Source organism: Haliotis rubra, unplaced genomic scaffold (assembly GCF_003918875.1).
Source record: "Haliotis rubra isolate DU_JTF1 unplaced genomic scaffold, ASM391887v1 Scf665, whole genome shotgun sequence".
In the NCBI taxonomy this organism is placed as follows: Eukaryota; Metazoa; Mollusca; class Gastropoda; order Lepetellida; family Haliotidae; genus Haliotis; species Haliotis rubra.
Genome location: NW_025767374.1, coordinates 59,092 through 77,228, shown reverse-complemented (window position 1 = coordinate 77,228; position 18,137 = coordinate 59,092). Strand labels below are relative to the sequence as shown.

The following is an 18,137-nucleotide window of genomic DNA, read 5'->3' as shown; positions in this document are numbered from 1 at the left end:
TGCACTGTGAGAGGTTGCATTTAGCAGTTTCAGGTTGCACCAGTGCAAGTTCTAAATGCTTAAATCGAGCCCTAAATGGCATTGTCAGAAACATATGAAATGGATTGACGACAGAATACTTCATATACTTGCAGCTGTCTGAGTTTTCTGGTGAATTAAAACTGTGTACACTTTACCTGCCTACAATCTGCACCTGTTTGTCCCAGATGTGGCGCTTCATGCCAGCCAAGATGGCCTGAAACAAAACGTCTTGTCATCAATCATATATTGTATGAACCTGAATACAAGCAAGTATTTGAAGAATTTGATTAAATGACTCCATGCCTGTTCAGTATGGCTGCCTACTGTCAGATCACATTGTCATGTGTGACTTTAACAAGCACTATTCCAGAACTTCATCAAATCAGGTGGTGATGTTGTCCTTTGAAGCTCCACACCTTTTCATACATGGTGGAGTACAGTATAGAAGACACACCATAGTTCATGCAGAATAAATCAAAATGCCCCAAAATAGTTTTCATATTTATTTCATTATTTCTCAAACAGATGGTTAGTATATTCTGGACGGCGGCGCAGCGTTTCCTTGTCAAGCTGAAGACCAGGGTTCGATTCCCCACATGGGTACAATGTGTGAAGCCGATTTCTAGTTTCCACAGCCGTGATATTGCTGGAATATTGCTCAAAGCGATGTAAAACTAAACCCACTCACTAGCACATTCTGAAACAAAGGTACAATCAATTTTGTGAATGAATTGTTTTATCAGCATTCTAGTTGGTGAATCAGTAATGAAGCATACAACTTTATGGATGACAACTTCTTGTTTATTGCATAGAGTAACATTTCAGATTAGATAAGAGTGCTTTCAGCTTCATAACGGTGTAAGAATCTACACCGACACATCGCTCTATGCAATATATAAGAAATTGTCATCAATAAACTTGCTTTATTCATAATGAATGAAGAGATCTTGACAATGACCTTGACATTTGGCTTCGGTCTATGTTATAGGTAGGTGAAACAATCGAGCAAGGTTTATGATATGGTACATATGATGCACAGGTCACGATGTGATACATATTTACGTCAAATCATCTTCTTAACTAAATATATCAGAACAGGTTCCAAAGGAATAATTAGGTGTCAGATACAAGTTCACAGCAGTTATTTATAGTAGTGAACAGTGAAACACTAATTTAACACATTTTGCGACATTTGACTGACAAATGCTGAAGTGGGTGTCATTAACGAGCAGTGATTTAGAGATTGTGTTGTCTTGTAATCAAATGGAAATAACGTGGAAAAAACGATCTTGTGTCCTAATGCCTTATGAAAACTAACAATACAGCTGTGTACCCATGAATAATTTCCCCAGTGTTTCGGCTGGCTATTTATACAGCTGGACATTGTGATCGGCTAGCATTTCAAATACCGGTCATTTGTAAATTTTACCTGTCAAGTGATCACGCTTTTCATTGTACGTGAGACCTTGCACTCTAACAACCAATCAGAAATGCAGAAATTAGAAAACTGATTTTAAGAATTTGAGTGACACGATGACTGGCAGCCTTTGAAATTATCGGACATTCTAACTTTGTCCCGGTCAAAGACCGGTATATACCAGATAACAGAAACACTGTGACAATGTTTCAGTTGTGTGTTGTCTATGTTTTCAATTTACTGATCTAAAACCCCAGTTAAACCAACTGAATGTCACTGTTTGAACATAAAGTTCAAGGAAAACAGTGTTTCCGTTATCCGGTATATACCAGCCTTTGACAGGTACAAAGTTAGAATGTCCAGTAATTTCAGAGGCTGGAATTGATTCCTATTGATGCATACAAAAAAATATTCACCAATGTTTGTATCTGTTAACAAATCATCTGTGAATGCAACACACATAAATCTGTCATAACATTTTCACAAACCTGGAGAGGTTATGAATTCTTTGAAGAAAAGTCCTCCTTGGGGTACATATAAGCATTAAAATGTCCATTTTAAAAGCCTACGACAGTTGTAACAATATTTCAATAAAATATTTTACCAAACAAAAAACTCGTTATGTGTGATGAGACCACCCCTACAGGGCCCCGTAGAGGGCCCCCTACAGCCAAGAGCAGGTAACTCTGGCTGTGTACCTCGAATACCTCACTTTTCATGCTGAGCGTGTCCAAGACAGAATGAGGGAGGTGGGCGACCGTACCCCAGGAGGACTTTTCTTCAAAGAATTCATAACCTCTCCAGGTTTGTAAAATTCTTTTCAGAAGAAGTCCTCCTTGGGGTACATATAAGCATAAGACAGACTCCCAGCGATGTTGAGTCGGGAGGCGGTATTCTGTCTGCCTAACATACCCCCTAGTTCAGTCGAAGGCACAGCCGGCAGCGACAGAGAGAGAAAGTACACTCACCTAGTCACCTGACCGCTGAAGTCAATCAGAAGGCGTGGCAAAGGCGGGGAAAAGGAGCCTAGCCGATAGGCTATTGGTGGAATTTATAAAGGCGGATGCAAGTCCACCCCCAACCATCAAAATGGGAGGAAAGTATAGGCGAGTCAATACATATCCCCTCAGCAACCCAAACCAGCGAAGTGTGGTGCAGGGATGAACACAGTGACTGTAGCGGTGATAATGTCGCTACAGGCGGTAAAACCACCACCAATGTGATACCACCACCGATAAAAATTGAGGAATTTATTAACACCTACACCATGAGAAAAGCAAGCGTGATTTCTAAGGCTCATTCGGACTGAGAGAATCACGACACTGTCCACTGGTGAGAACTGTCTGGCCAAACCCGAACGCTCCCGTGAGTGTTTGTCCAGCTGATAGTGGCGGATGAGCGTGCTCAGTCGGCTCCAGATAGCAGCTGAGCAGATCTCCTCAATGGGCAGTGCCGCGGCTATATGCTTTTGATGTAAAAGCCACTGCCCTAATCGAATGAGCCTTTAAACCCTGAGGGATGGTTAATCCTTTGTAAAGTAACTTTCGAACAAATGGCAGAGACAAGCCACCTAGATATGGTCTGCTTGTTCGCCGGAAGACCAGCCTTGCCACCGCCATAACAACAGAACAGCTGCTTATCTTTCCTGGTAGCAGCCGTTCGTTTTGATATAAGCCTTGAGTCTTACGGACATCTAAGGCGTGAGCTAACGCCGAAGAGGTACCCGGACGATGGAGGCTGAGTGAAAGCTAACCCAGTTCGATAGAAACCGTTATATGAAAGCCTCGCGACCTTAGGACGGTAGGAGTCTGGCAACCGAATACTGACTCTGTCTTTATGAAAGACCCCCGGATAGTAGACGCGGCTAAACCGGCTTCTAACCGAGACTGCAAGAACTCCAGTACTTCAATTACAGTTGAAGAAAAGGGATCAAGAATCCCTCTGCCGACACACCAGCACGCATAACAGGCCCATCTATCCTCATACTGAGCGTTTGTAGCCGAATCCCTCCATGCTGAAGCCAGAATTGTGTCTGCAACTGGTGCAGGAATTCCCTTCAGCGTGGAGGCGATTCGGACGAAGCCAGAGCCACCACACTGAATCCTGGGATTCGGTGCGGCGCTCCGTTCTGGGATAGTAAGTCCAAATTCGAAAGGGTAATAGTACAGGAGGCTGAGCCAGAAACCTGAGTAGTACCCGGAAACCAGCTTTGAGCCCGACCAAGGGGTGCAAGGAGCACAAGAAGTCGAGCTGGTTGAATTGGCAAGCTGCAAGAGGACTTTGGGAATCAGGGTAGTAGTGGCGGGGCAGCCCACAGAACCCTGTCCGTCCAATCGAGCTGGAAGCGTCTTGGGGCGATGGCTCTGGATCCGTATCCGAGAGCAAAACACCGAATCTGGTTCGTCCCCAGATGCAAACAGATCCACCTGGAGCGACCGAACAACTGGGAGATAGCCCGAATATCCCCGATGGAGCATCCACTTTCATTATTGGGGCCAGGATCTGACGAGAGAGTGCATCTGCTCGAGCGTTGTCCGCCCCAGGGAGATAAACAGGCATTACCGTGTATGTCGAACTGGTCAGCACCAGAGCAGAAACTGCCATGCCTCCTGCAGAAGAGGCGGGGAAACCGTACCGCCCTGCTTCAGGATGTAGGTCATTGCCGTCTGGTTGTCCATCTCTGAGGCCGGACCACACGCGACCTTGAACCTGCTCCAGTCGTTTGAACACCAACCTGACTGCTCTCAATTCCTAGCACATTGATGTGCAGTTGCGCTCGCTCTGTGACCACAGGCCTGAGAGACCGACAGAGGCGCTTGCACGCCCCACCCTGTGAGGAAGCGTCCGTCTGAATTGAGAGATCTGGCGATGGGATGTCCAAAGGGAGCCCCTGGATAAATTCCCCTGCCAGTGTCCACCACCGTGAAATGAGGAATTAGCCACCCTGGAGTGTGGAGAATCAACTTCGTAACCCTGGGTGTGGACCCACATTCGAAGCTAGAGCCTGCTGAATGGGTTATCATCCTCAACCTTCTGCCAAGCGATGTCCACCGTTGCCCGCCATGTTGCCTAGCAACTGGAGCCAAGTCGAGCTGAGGCCCTGGGAACTTCGAGAAATTGTAACACAACACTCTGGACTTTGGTGGCCGGTCCGGAGACAGGAGACTATCCCTCAGCTGTCTCCGATCTTGCTCCCAAGAACACCAGATCCTGGGTGGGAACCAGTTCTGATTTCTTGAGGTTGATAATCAAGCCCAACTTGGTGAGAATACTCATCACAGAAAGTGTCGCGCTTTCGACTCAAGTGAGTGGCAGCGCGCCTGAAGGAGCCAATCGTCTAGGTACGGGTTGACAGCACCTGCCCTGTGACCTGGCTACCTGAGCTGGAATTAGCATGAGTTTGGTGAACACCCGTGGCTTCTGTGGAGATGCCGAAGAGTACCCGAAACTGATAGCACCTCCCGTCCGAAGAGAAAAACCTTAGGTATTTCCTGAACTTCGAGGGGTGCATAGGGACATGGAAGTACTGCGTCTTTGAGGTCGATTGGCGTGAGCCAATCTCCCTTCTCCACAGGCCGAAATCACCCGAGCGCAGTGTTTCCATCTTGAAGGGCTGGTACCTCTAACATGTCGTTCAGACCTTTGAGGTTTAGAATAGGTCTGAACCCTCCGTCCTTTTGGTGACAAGGAAATAAGTTGAGTAAAAACCCAACATTTCTTGTCCCACAGGAACCACCTCTATGGCTGCCTTGTCCAGCGTAGCGACTGGACCTCGACATGCACGGAGCACTTCCGCCTTCTCTAGGGCAGCCGGCACTGGAGTGCAACGGATCCCGGAGAAGGGGGTGGGTCTCGCTTCCACTGTGGCATGTGGCCTTCCTGAGTGTGGACAGGACCCAGGGATTGGGCGTGACTTTTCCCATTCCGACAGGAAGAGGAAAATCGACCACCCACAGGGATATGTGGCATGAGACATTGAATACCTGACTTCGGCAGTTCTCCGACTGCTTGGTCTGGTACCAACAAGGGCTCGAGGAATTATAGCTGGGAAGCCGGGGCTGACTTCCCTTCCTCTGAAAAGGCTGGTGGGCAGCCGTGGTCGCCCTTGCCCCTGCCTCTGCCCACTTACCCCTCAGCGACTGCAAGGGCTGAGCCCATTTAACAGATTCGCCGCGCGGCAGAAGGATATGCGCGAGAGAGACAACGGGGGCGTGGCGAGGACATGTGAGGCTGTTCCAGCAAGGGCTTAGAGTCCTTGAAGGTTGAGACAGCCTCCAGCGGCCTCCCCGGACTACTGTAACTGCCCGGGAACAGGGTAGAACCCATCCCGGAATGGCAGCAGCCAGCAGAACACCTGTTCTGCGTGGCAGGCGAATACCTGCATGCGCCGAGAAGCCACGAAGCGACGGAGGCCAATCACCGCCGACATCATTTAGCGCAAGCGGCGACCTGATAGAATCGCTGGCGCCAGATGTGACTGTACCTCCGTTAATTGCTTAGCCAAAGGTGGAGGAGGCGAATCTTCCTCCGCCCCACCCACATCCAGTAGTTGCCTCTGCAACACCGGAGATGTGGCCGGAATGGATGCGTCACTTTGAGGGCATTGAACGCATTGGGTATTGCTCTTCAAGGATCCATAGGCGGGTTAAAGCTGTAGCGTTAGTGCGTGAGCAACGAGAAGCCACGGCGACCTTGCAGGCTGAAGCCAGCAGACCATTACCGACAAACCCCCAGAGCTGACGGATGCGTAAACACAATCGTCAACCACTGGGGGGATTGTAAAACAAGCCTCCCCATGAGGTACCGACGGGATCAGAAGTTCTGGCAAATGTCGAACCTGGACCTGGTACCACAGAGGAGGGTTGATTACCTCAGACAAGACTGAGGGTAATATCGCGCCTTGTGTCCCCACCTTGGTGGGGAGCAAAAGCCTCCCTGGGAGCCCGAAACTCCTGAGGGTCGGATGGCCAGTACTGACCACTACCTGGGGCAGGACAGGGCAATCATCCCATTGCCTGCCGAGGGACGCACTGGCGAACCAAAGAGGCGTACCCACTCCTCCCGACCCTCATCCTCCTCCATAGCCTCCTCGAATCGATCCTCAATGAGTGAGGTCTCTGTAATCAGAGAGAGCTCTGAGGGATCATCGAGGGGTCTACAGAGAGGGACAAAGGCTCGAGCAGAGCTGGGTTGCCCAGCACACCTGACCCAAGACTCGACACTGAGTCGCGGTGGCGTGACGAGGAAGAGCCCGTGCTGGGATTCCTCAATGGTAGGCAAAATGATCCCGACACCGAATGGCCCGGCCAAGCCGGCGCAAGCGGTGGGACCAAATGCGAAGTAGCGGCAACTACAGGGACTGAGCCTGCAAAACTGGCACTAACTACTGGACCAGACCCAGAGCCAAGGCTCGGGCCGGTAGTAGTTACTACAGCGGAGGGGTGGCCAGCAACCGAGACGAGACTCGGAGCCGACGCACCCCCGACAGAAACCCCCACACCAGAGCCTAAGCTAAGGTTTGGAGCACTGCCCGCCATAGACCCGGAGCACACACCCATACCCGGCCGGACGCCAATCTCCTGACGGAGGCCAGCCATCGCGTCAGCCACTAGAGTGTGGACCGAATCCATCTGCTTCTGCAATATATCAGAAAGTAAAATCAATTGTTAGCTGGTTAGAAACAGGGACAGGAGGGGAAGGTGCCTGTGATGTGGAGGGAGATGGCAGGTGAAGGCGGAGGCCTTCGCACCTTTCGCCCGCGTTTAGGAGCAGCATCCCCAAAGAGAGGAAGCCAAAGCCTTCTTTTTTTTCTTTGCTTTTTATCTTTGTCTTTTAGGCTCCTGACCCCAAATGTCCCCCACCTGAAGTAAGGACGTGTAGAACATGTAATCAACGCGTCTGGACTTGATGAATGCGGGGAGAAAACCTGACACATAGAACAACCTTGTTAGATCATGGGCTTCCTCCTGTAGCTAAAACAACGTAAAGCAAACCAGGTGGCGATCCTGAAGGCGACAAACTGCGCTACAGGTGACACACGCCCCAGGCTGCAAAAACAGAACCACGCTATATGACAATAGCAAGGAGGTATCGATATATATAATATAATATGCACACAACAAAACAGAACAAAATACAGCGCCGGGCGATATTTTAACTGTTACAGCAAAGCTATTAAATACTAGCGCCAAAGCCATAATAGCGGCGTAATTCATTACATAGGTGACAAAGAGCAACATGTGAGCAACACGTAAACGCTACGATCGCGAAAACTCCTCAAGCAAAACTTACCTAAAGCCTGGAAAAAGAGGAATTTAGGCAAAGTATAATCTACAAAATGAAATATCAGCCCCTTCACGACCGACTACAAGGCTTTTTCTAAAGCCAGGAGAAGGAAAGCAAGCGAGGACCAGCGATCCGCCATCTTGCCTGCCACGGCTGGAGACAGCCGAACACGCCCGACAAAGTTACAACAAATCATGAATGAAAAAGTCATACAAAGATTCCAGCTAGCGCCAGTGAAAAAAGGAACCATACATACAGGATTTGACTCTATCTCACTCCTTCGCTCTCTTATTAGGTAGCTTCTTGGACCATGCAATGCGACCTACCACGACCCGACGACAGCATGAAAAGTGAGAGTCACGAGGTACACAACCAGAGTTACCTGCTCTTGGCTGTAGGGGACCTCTACGGGGCCCTGTAGGGGTGGTCTCACCACACATAACGAGTTTTTTGTTTGGTAAAATATTTTATTGAAATATTGTTACAACTGTCGTAGGCTTTTAAAATGGACATTTTAATGCTTATATGTACCCCAAGGAGGACTTCTTCTGAAAAAGAATAATCAGTCCCTCTTGGTCAACTTACCTCAAGAACTGCACACTGTCTACTGACTGCAAAGTTACGGAAAAGATGGAAGACACTGTTGAGTGCCTTGATGAGCAGACCACACCTGTCCTGGTACACCTGTAGGGACAGCAGGACCTGCTCCTCATCACTCTCACCGGTCACCTGCAACACCAACAACCATACACAACATGATCAACCTGCACAACACCTGTCCTGGATAACCTGTAGGTCTCAGACTCCACACACAACATGATCAACCTGCACAACACCTGTCCTGGACAACCTGTAGGGCTCAGACTCCACACACAACATGATCAACCTGCACAACACCTGTCCTGAACAGCCTGTAGGTCTCAGACTCCACACACAACATGATCAACCTGCACAACACCTGTCCTGAACAACCTGTAGGTCTCAGACTCCACACACAACATGATCAACCTGCACAACACCTGTCCTGAACAGCCTGTAGGGCTCAGACTCCACAGACAACATGATCAACCTGCACAACACCTGTCCTGGACAACCTGTAGGGCTCAGACTCCACAGACAACATGATCAACCTGCACAACACCTGTAGGTCTCAGACTCCACACACAACATGATCAACCTGCACAACACCTGTCCTGGACAACCTGTAGGGCTCACACTCCACACACAACATGATCAACCTGCACAACACCTGTCCTGAACAACCTGTAGGTCTCAGACTGCACACACAACATGATCAACCTGCACAACACCTGTCCTGAACAACCTGTAGGGCTCAGACTCCACACACAACATGATCAACCTGCACAACACCTGTTGTGAAACAAGGACATGTTTGAACATTATCAACTGTACACAACAGTTTATAAATCTTATAAACCCGTGAAGATCCAGGTTAGAATTGATCTTCGGTAACCCATGCTTGTCGTAAGAGGCATCTAACAGGATCGGGTAGTCAGGCTCGCTGACTTGGTTGACATGTCATCGTATCCCAATTGCTTAGATCAATGCTTACGTGGTTGACCACTGGATTGTCTGGTCCAGACTCAATTATTTACAGAATGCCGCCATATACCTGAAATATTGCTGAGAGTGGCGCAAAACTACACTCACTCACACTCACTCCACCTTTGGGAAGTACTGACTGACTGAGTTTGGATTTACGCCGCTTTTAGCAATATTCCAGCAACATCACGGCGGGGGACACCAGAAATGGGCTTCAAGCATTGTACCCATGTGGGGATTCGAACCCGGATCTTCGGCGTGACGAGCAAACGCTTTAACCACTAGGCTACCCCACCGCCCCCCTTTGGGAAGTATGTGTTACCATTAAGAATGGTCAGTAGAAGATGTCTAAGAATTTAAGCACTAGGACTCTTAACAGACGCTGAAATCATGTCAGATAATCAGTCGGACTCCGGGGAACTAGGTGTCCCCTCTGACTCATCTGATCTGGAAACACCTCCGCCTGCTACACCAGAGTCAGTGAAGCACAGTAGAAGAGGCCTTATCGGCACCTTTGAAGCCTTTTGATAATCTCATTAAAGATTATCGGATCTCTGCGGCGTAAAACTAAACTCACTCACTCACTCACTATGAAGCTTATAAACTTATGAAACAGTTAACTCAAGAGGAAAAAATATGTTCAGGTTTGCATGAGCTACAGAACTAAATGGCTGTGTGCATGTTAGGGCTGGGACGAATACCCGGGTACAACTGGAATCGAGTACCCGGAAAGGGAGAGAACTCTGTAATGACACGGGCAGGTAACGCTAACAATATGGACGACACATGCTAAGTTTTGGCTCATTTTGAACTAGATGCAGATGGCAAGAGAACCAAATGCCGACTCTGTGGTACCATGGCAATCTACTGCGGAAACAGTACAAGTTCAGTGCACAAACATCTTGAACTAAAACACAACCAAAAAAAAATAAACGACGTATTCTTTACATTGTGTAACTGTGTTTACTGCTTATCAAGTTAGTTCATTTCAGGTTTTCTATAATAATCTCTGTCAAATCGTGACTGAATATTCAGAAAGTTGACAGAAGCTATGTATTCCTAACATTTCCGGGTACTCGATTCCTATTCGGGTAAGTGCATGTGGGTACTCGATTCCATTTTTTCCTACCCCTCCCAGTCCTAGTGCATGTGATGTCGATTTATGTCCTAGTGGCGGTTCATTGATTAATTTCAACCATAAACAGACATTAGATGAATAAAACAAAAGTGTAGAGCATTAAAATGCCCAACCAAATTTGACCAACATATTACAGATCATCAGAACCAATTTTACATTTTTACCTGATTTTGAAAAATGGATAACAATGATTATATTCTTTTAAAAAATGCAAATACTAAACATGAATTGATTTCTCAAAGGGAGATAATTAACTCTTGAGTATAATGTCAACCTCCTGTTATTGGGTATAAGTCTGGGGAACATTTTGTGTATAATGCACAGTCAGAAACTACATCATGTCTTTTAGGTGAACCAACAAGCTCACCCAAGTTTTTGGTCCTGACTGGATTTGATACAAGCATGGCTGATTTGAACCCCTTAATCATTGCTACACGTATGTAGGTCACTTGACCCCCGGGATAAAACAGACAAGTGTTTGCCACTAATAAGGCAATGTCCCCCGCCGCTAAAGAATGGAATATTCATAACATATTTACTACTTTTTCTTTTTTGCTCACATACAAGATGCTTGAAATCACAGATGTCTGCATAATCACCCAATGTAGGCTGTCGACATAATTGAAGACATTGGGTGCAATGTTTTATGAGATATCGCGTTTACATAAGTTTGAAAAGTGGTCAAAGTGTCGTGGTGACCTTGAAGATAAGGTCAAGGTCACCAAAATCGGCTGGTGTCTGTGTAATCCCCAATGTAGGCTGTCACCAAATTTGAAGACATTGGGTACAACAGTGCATGAGATATGGCGTTAACAAGAGTTTGAAAAGTGGTCAAAATGTCGTGGTGACCTTGAAAATAAGATCAAGGTCACCCCAGTCGACTGGTGTCTGCGTAATCCCCCAATGTAGGCTGTCACCAAATATGAAGACATTGGATACAACAGTGCATGAGATATCAACATAACAAGAGTTTGAAAAGTGGTCAAAGTGTCGTGGTGACCTTGAAGATGAGGTCAAGGTCACCAAAATCGACTCGTGTCTGGGTAATCCCTCAATGTAGGCTGTCACCAAATTTGAAGACATTGTGTACATCAGTTCATGAGATATCGCGTTTACAAGAAATGGGACGGACAGACGGTCGCCGCTGAATACATAGTACCCCATTCCGCATTGCGACGGGGGAAAACAACAGAGAGAGACCATTACTCACCCGTTTGGCAGGTATATTCTTTCTGTAGCAAGCATCATGGGCACATCCAAACAGACCCAAAAACTCAAGCATTCGTCCTTCCAGTCCAGGAATACTACACATTCCGGCACTGCAACACAAAGTGGCATATACAACACCTGCAGCATCACATGACGAGTGACTCTACAACACCTGCTGTATCACATGACCACTGACTCTACAACACCTGCTGCATCACATGACCACTAGGGTTGGGTATTGCCAAATTTTCGTATTGCGATATGTGTTGGCGTATTGCAATATGTATTGACTGAATATACATCGTCGTCTTGAAATATGTATTGCAATATATTGTGAAAGTGTAACACATGGGTTAAAGTAATGAAGATTTCTTTTGAAACAATGCCACTGGCCACTGTCAGGACTCAGATGTGATTGTACAAGAGATCAGTTGAAAATGTATCCAAATTGAAGTCTTCGCTCTAAAGTTTGGAACTCGAGGAAAAGCGTCTGCAGCGACGTGCACCATTTTGCTTTGTTTATCCCTACAATGAGTGCCGGTACTAGGGGTGCAACCATGCAGGTGGGCCACGATACGATACGTATCTTGATACTGCTGCCACGATTCGATACGAATCGCGATACACAAAATAAAAAGAATAACAAAATATAAGCATACAACTTTTATTTGAATTAAAGAAGAAATCTTCAGTCACAGTTAGTAAACTGTACCAAGTCTCTTGTACCTGAAAACAATTACTTTTGTTTTAAAATTAAAAGTAAACACTAAACAAATCTGTTACTTTAACAGCAGTCAGCCATCTGGATATTCTGAAATAAACTTTGACACTTTCAAGGAGTCTGAAAATCTGACTAACACAACATTGTCAAACAGACAAATGGTTACATACTCTTTCTCAGTGTGCTTCATGCATCATAATTCTGTTACAATTACAGTTTCATAAATTTTTTTAGGAAAATCAGAACATCAACATTTTCAGCTGAAAGTGAAGCACGTTGAGCAGTGACAATATCCCCAGCAGAGGAAAATACTCTCTCGCTGGGGACTGAAGTAGCACACACTCCTAGATACTGCTTCACAAGACGGGCAAGGGCTGGGAATCTGACTGCGTTCATCTTCCACCAAAGCAGGGGGTTTTCAGTTTATGGAATACAATGTACATTCCTCAAGCTTGTATTTCTGCACCTCTTCCTCAATGGAAACAGAAAGTGGCTTTGCCTCTTGCACATGTGTAATGAACACCTCCCCAAATATCTCCTCAATTGCACTTTTGGTTTTCTTAGGTTGTGATGGGCATGGTGTCTCAGAGTCAGAAACAGAGTCTGAAGTGCAAGTCTGTGTCCGACCAGTCTCAGTGTCATGACATTCAGGGGGCTGACTGTCGGTTTGAGGCAATACAGGTAGGGGGGCTGTGCTATCGCTTCATCTGTAGGATGACTCGGTTCCTCCTTCACTCTCAGTGGAGCCACTTCATCCTAAAAGAAGAATTATAACAGTTCAACCGACAGCTAAAATGTCTAAAGTGATATTTGAAATGTAGCATGATTAATTGATCATGATACACTGTTGAAACGTTTTTACCATTCAGAATTTCAATCATTTTATGTAATAAAAATAATTAAATATTCAGAAACAAATTAAGATGAAGTTTTGTTGTTTGAAACACCTTTTTCTGTGGAATTTTTGTTTTAAATTTTTAAGGCATTAATTAATTACATTAACAGTATTTTAATTATTCAATTGTTGAACTGTTTATTTACCTTGTTTGCTTCTGCCATGTTGATCGCATTCATGGTCAGGGCACTGAATACAAGAAGCCAGTTGGCTTCATTGTGGTAGGGTAGTGATCGAAACCTGGGGTCAAGGGCAGTTGCTTCCTGTAGAAATTTGTTGATGTCAGGCTCAGTATATCTGGTCTTCAGATCTTTGACAGTTGCCGACTTCACAGACTTGACAAGGCCAGAATCACTTTCAGTGACAGCCATGGATTTAAGAATTAGCTTCTTTAATGGTAGAATCAAGGACACTGTGGGCACTTTCTCTGAACAGAGGATTGTTGTTATTGTCTTCAATGGTCGAAGAACACTTACCGCATCTTCTACTAAGCTGACATCTTCCTCTGACAGAGTAACAAGGGTGTCTGCATTTTTCCTGATATCCTTCACTGTGAGAGTAGGAAAGATTGCAGCTTGCTGCTCGAGATATCGCTGAAGCATGTCGAGCTAGAATTCCATCTCGTAGAAACATCTTGGATCAGTTTGTGATCGGGCAATTCAAGAAGTAACTGTTTTGACCTGAGAACAGATGCAGCATGTGAGCTTCTGTGAAAGAATGAAACTATTCTTCTCACTCTCCCCAAAATTCTGGACATCTCGCGGCACCTGCATGGCTTTTGGCTTGCTATGTTAATTGTGTCGCAGAAAAGCACCTTATATGAGGTGCAAATCTCGACTGCTTTACAGCACTAACAATATTGCTAGCATTGTCTGTGCTAATGGCAATCTGAGAAAATTTGCCTAAATTCCATTCGTCAACAGCTGATTCCAGGACATTAGCCAGGTTTGCCCCAGTGTGGCTCTCTTGTAATGTTCGGTGTTTGAAGTACCCGGATTGTCAAGTTGCCAGTCTTCGTTAACATAGTGAGCATGATGGTAATATAGGCTCTCGGTGGAACGTGAGGTCCAACCATCAGTAGTGACAGCCATTGATGACGCACGAGCAATACTTTCCATCACACTTGATTTTACATTCTTGTACATTTCAGGTATCACATAATTCGTGAAGTAGGTTCTCGATGGGATTTCATATCTCGGTCAAGTGTGTGGATGAGGTACTTGAAACCGATGTTCTCTACAACTGAATAAGGTCGCATGTCCATCGCAATGAATTAGACGGGGGAATATACGCATCACACCACACTACCCTTGAAAAATTCTAACAAAAGGTTTCTCAGTGTTTTTCACTTCTACTTGGTATGGTTATCAACAGAAAAAAAGTCTACCAAAATCCCACTGTGCAAAAGGGGTTAAAATCGGTTATTTCTATAACATGGTATCAAGCAGCAGCCAACTACAAGCGATACAGATGAAGAACAAGTTTTTAGGTGAGTAGTATCCACTGCTTGTTTACATTGGAGACAACACATTTGCCAGCATATTTACATGAAGTCTTCTTCCTGCCCATAATGTCAATTTAATGGAAATGGTAATTATTGAGATATGAATTTTGTTGAGTTAGAATATACATCAGCTTAAACTACTCCAAAAAATGGTGTATGATATTAAATGTATAAGTAAATCCATCTCAATGAATGTGCTGTCTGCTATGATGTCAATATGACCATCAGAAGCATATCTACATCGAATAATGGGTAATCTATAATAAAACTTATGATAATAGTTGTTAAATACCAAACAAACAAGATTCACAACAATGTTCATTGAGGAAATTGTAATATAAAGCTTAAATTCAAAGAAAAGTGCAGCAAATTTACAACACCTCCAGCCCCTCTGCTTGGAGCCAAGCTCCTCTGCAGTGTGTTTCACTTTCTCTGCATGGAGTTTCACCTATATAAAAAACTGTTTTCTTGATGCCTTATCATACATTCTTAAATACCCAGATGAATTTTTAAATATGATTTTTTTTTTAAGTAGTACCTACTTTTTTATCATAATTTCCTATAAAGTTACATGTGAACCATTTTAAACAATTAGTTTTATATTGATTGATATAATTTCCACAAACATAAAACACTTAAGTGCCCTGATTAAGAAAAATGAATCTGAATTTTAATGTTTTTTCAAATAAAATATAATGCAAAAAATCCTATTTTGATCATGATATTTTAGATTTATAGTAATCAATGAACATGAAATATTTAAGTGCTTTGCCTAATAAAATTCAATTGCATGAATATAAGATCTTGCTATTTAATTTGGATTTTTGAACAAATAACTATCTAAAGCATTGACATATGAATAGGTATGAAAATGTTATTATCTCTCTACATATATTTTTGGTTATAATAAAACTTAAGTTTAATGTTGTCTTATGATGTTCCAATATACTAGTATTAGCAAAAACTTTGAAATCGAGGAAAAATAAAAATGTTTTATAGGAAATAAATATTACCATCTTTTCTCTATATAAATGCCAGTGTGAATTGTACCACTGTTTCATCATTTGTTTCAGACCACAGTTGGAGAACACTTATTCAAGTGTCAGTTATGTCTGAAAAGACTTGACAATGGCCGTGACATTGTGAAAATTGGCCAGAAGGGAGCCGATGGTATCAACGCTGCTAGTGCTTCACACAGGTGATGACATTAGTGTGGAAGCAGGATGCAAGGTGCACTTGCACTGTCGCGAAACAGTATATCAATCAGCATGATATTGAAAATCAGAAGAAGAAACAAGAGATGCAAAACCCCCTTTGAAGCGGTAAGTTCTCGTGTTTTTGAAGGATACTTTCAATAGTAATTCGACTGTATATTTTGTGGTAACACAGTTTCCTTTAAGGTAGTCCAGATTTCAGCTACGTTAAGACTTTCAACTTTGCAAAATCAATACTAGATTGTTACGAAAAAGATGTGATGATTGGTCTCTTGCAGTGAAAGGGCGCGATTCAGTACTATGGAGGAGATCTGCATGCAGCCGATTGCATCTATCATCATCAGTGCAGTGTACACTTCCGTAATGGCAGTGATGTACCAGTCAAATTTCGTGATGTCCCTAGAACTAAAACACCTGGCCCCTCCCTAAAGACAGTGATCAAGAGCAGGCTTTTGCTAAAATGTGTTTGTATCTCGAGGACAATGATGAGGAACAGATGACTATTACATACCTTCGGAAAGAATGAGGAAGTATCTGATGGGTGAAAATTCTCTCCCCTACACCAACTCCCATTTGAAGAACAAACTGAAGGAACGCTATGGGGACTCTATCTATATAGCTGACAGAGGACTAAGTGACATTATCACATTCAGGGAGAAAACATCTAATATCCTCCAAGCATATTACAAAAATGCAGAACGTGAAGGTGACGAGGAAACACAAAAGAAGGCCATAATTGCAACCGCTGCAAGATTGATCAAGAGTGACATTAAAACAGATGTACCAACTTCTACTGATTGCTATCCAAAGTCAGAAGAACTTGGACTTGATTCTGCACTGTCATTCCTTCCAGATACACTACAGAACTTGCTCAACTGTCTGTTTGTTGGAAAGAACAAATCAAGAAAAGTTGCTGCTATTGGCCAAGCCATAATACAGGCAGTCAGACCAAGGGCTGTTATTGCACCTCTCCAGATTGGCCTCGGGGTACAAGTGCATCACCTTTATCGCTCAAAATTCCTTTGTGGAAACATTGTCTTGCATGGGGTACAGTTCATCATACAGGGAAGTATTACGCTTTGAAAAAATGCTGCAAGTTGTGTCATTACCCGACTTGCTGCTTGAAGAGCAGGATGTGCCAGACATATCAGTATTGTTTGCCTGTGACAATGTTGATCACAACACCATTACCATCGATGGGAAAGGTACCTTTCATGGAATGGGCATGATAGCTGCAATGACTCCAGGTGGAAAATCATGTCATCTGGTAACAAGGCAAAGAACATCAGAACTGAACATTGCAAGAATGTCAAAATTGATATAAAGAATACAGATTCACCAGCCATGTTCTTCACAAGGTTAAGTTCAAACACCTCCCTTTGTTTTTCAGGCCTGTGACAGAATGGTTGATATTTTATGGGAACTATCCTTCAGTTTCAAGCAGACAGTTCCGATTGGCAGGATGATGCACATCCTTCATCAAAAACAGAAACATCCCGGTGTGTCCTCTATAGTCTATCTGCCCATGATTGATATGTATCCAGGTGACAAGTCATGCATTCTGTCAACGTTGGAATACCTGACCAGCCTATCCTTCAGACACAATATCTTTCCAGTGGTAACATTCGACCAGCCCTTGTATTGGAAAGCATCCGAGGTCATTCAAGCTGCACCAGGGAATAGCCCTTTGAAGAGTATCATACTTAGGCTAGGTACTTTCCACATGTTCATGAATCTACTTGGAGCAATAGGCACACTGATGGCTGGGTCAGGTCTGAAAAACATTCTGAAATAGTGTATGGTGAAAATGCCGCGGTTCATATGATGTCTGGCAAGGCTGTTCAAAGGGCATTGTTGGGCACCTTCTAGTAGACAAATGTCTCCACCAAATGATCTTGAAATCGGCAGTGGAAGATAACCCAGATCTTGCAAACCATGTGCTTGAAATTGCTAAAATTTATTCCTCCTTGTTAAGGGGAGACAAACACATTGAAGAACTAAGACAATCAGTGTCCTTCATTCAAGTGATCAATGAACTTGACAAAAGAGGTCCAAACTTAGTGCAGACTCCAAACAAGCCAGTTGTGGATAGGATATCAGAAGATGCTTGTCACGGCTCGAGAACTGATCAAAGCTGATCGCACTGGATCCTGGGATGATCATCTCTGTG

At 44.4% G+C, this 18,137-nt stretch overlaps 1 protein-coding gene across 1 annotated transcript in view; it reads right to left on the bottom strand.

Annotated features, from left to right (window-relative positions):
* LOC124257538 (protein zer-1 homolog) overlaps positions 1-18,137 on the bottom strand; it is a 43,562-nt gene that overhangs the window by 16,286 nt on the left and 9,139 nt on the right. Inside the window, exons 3-5 of the mRNA XM_046691638.1 lie at positions 11,635-11,743; positions 8,309-8,452; positions 177-235 (exon numbers count right to left, since the gene is read on the bottom strand). Of these exons, the coding sequence (XP_046547594.1) occupies positions 177-235; positions 8,309-8,452; positions 11,635-11,743 (312 nt within the window). The remainder of the gene's footprint in view (positions 1-176; positions 236-8,308; positions 8,453-11,634; positions 11,744-18,137) is intronic.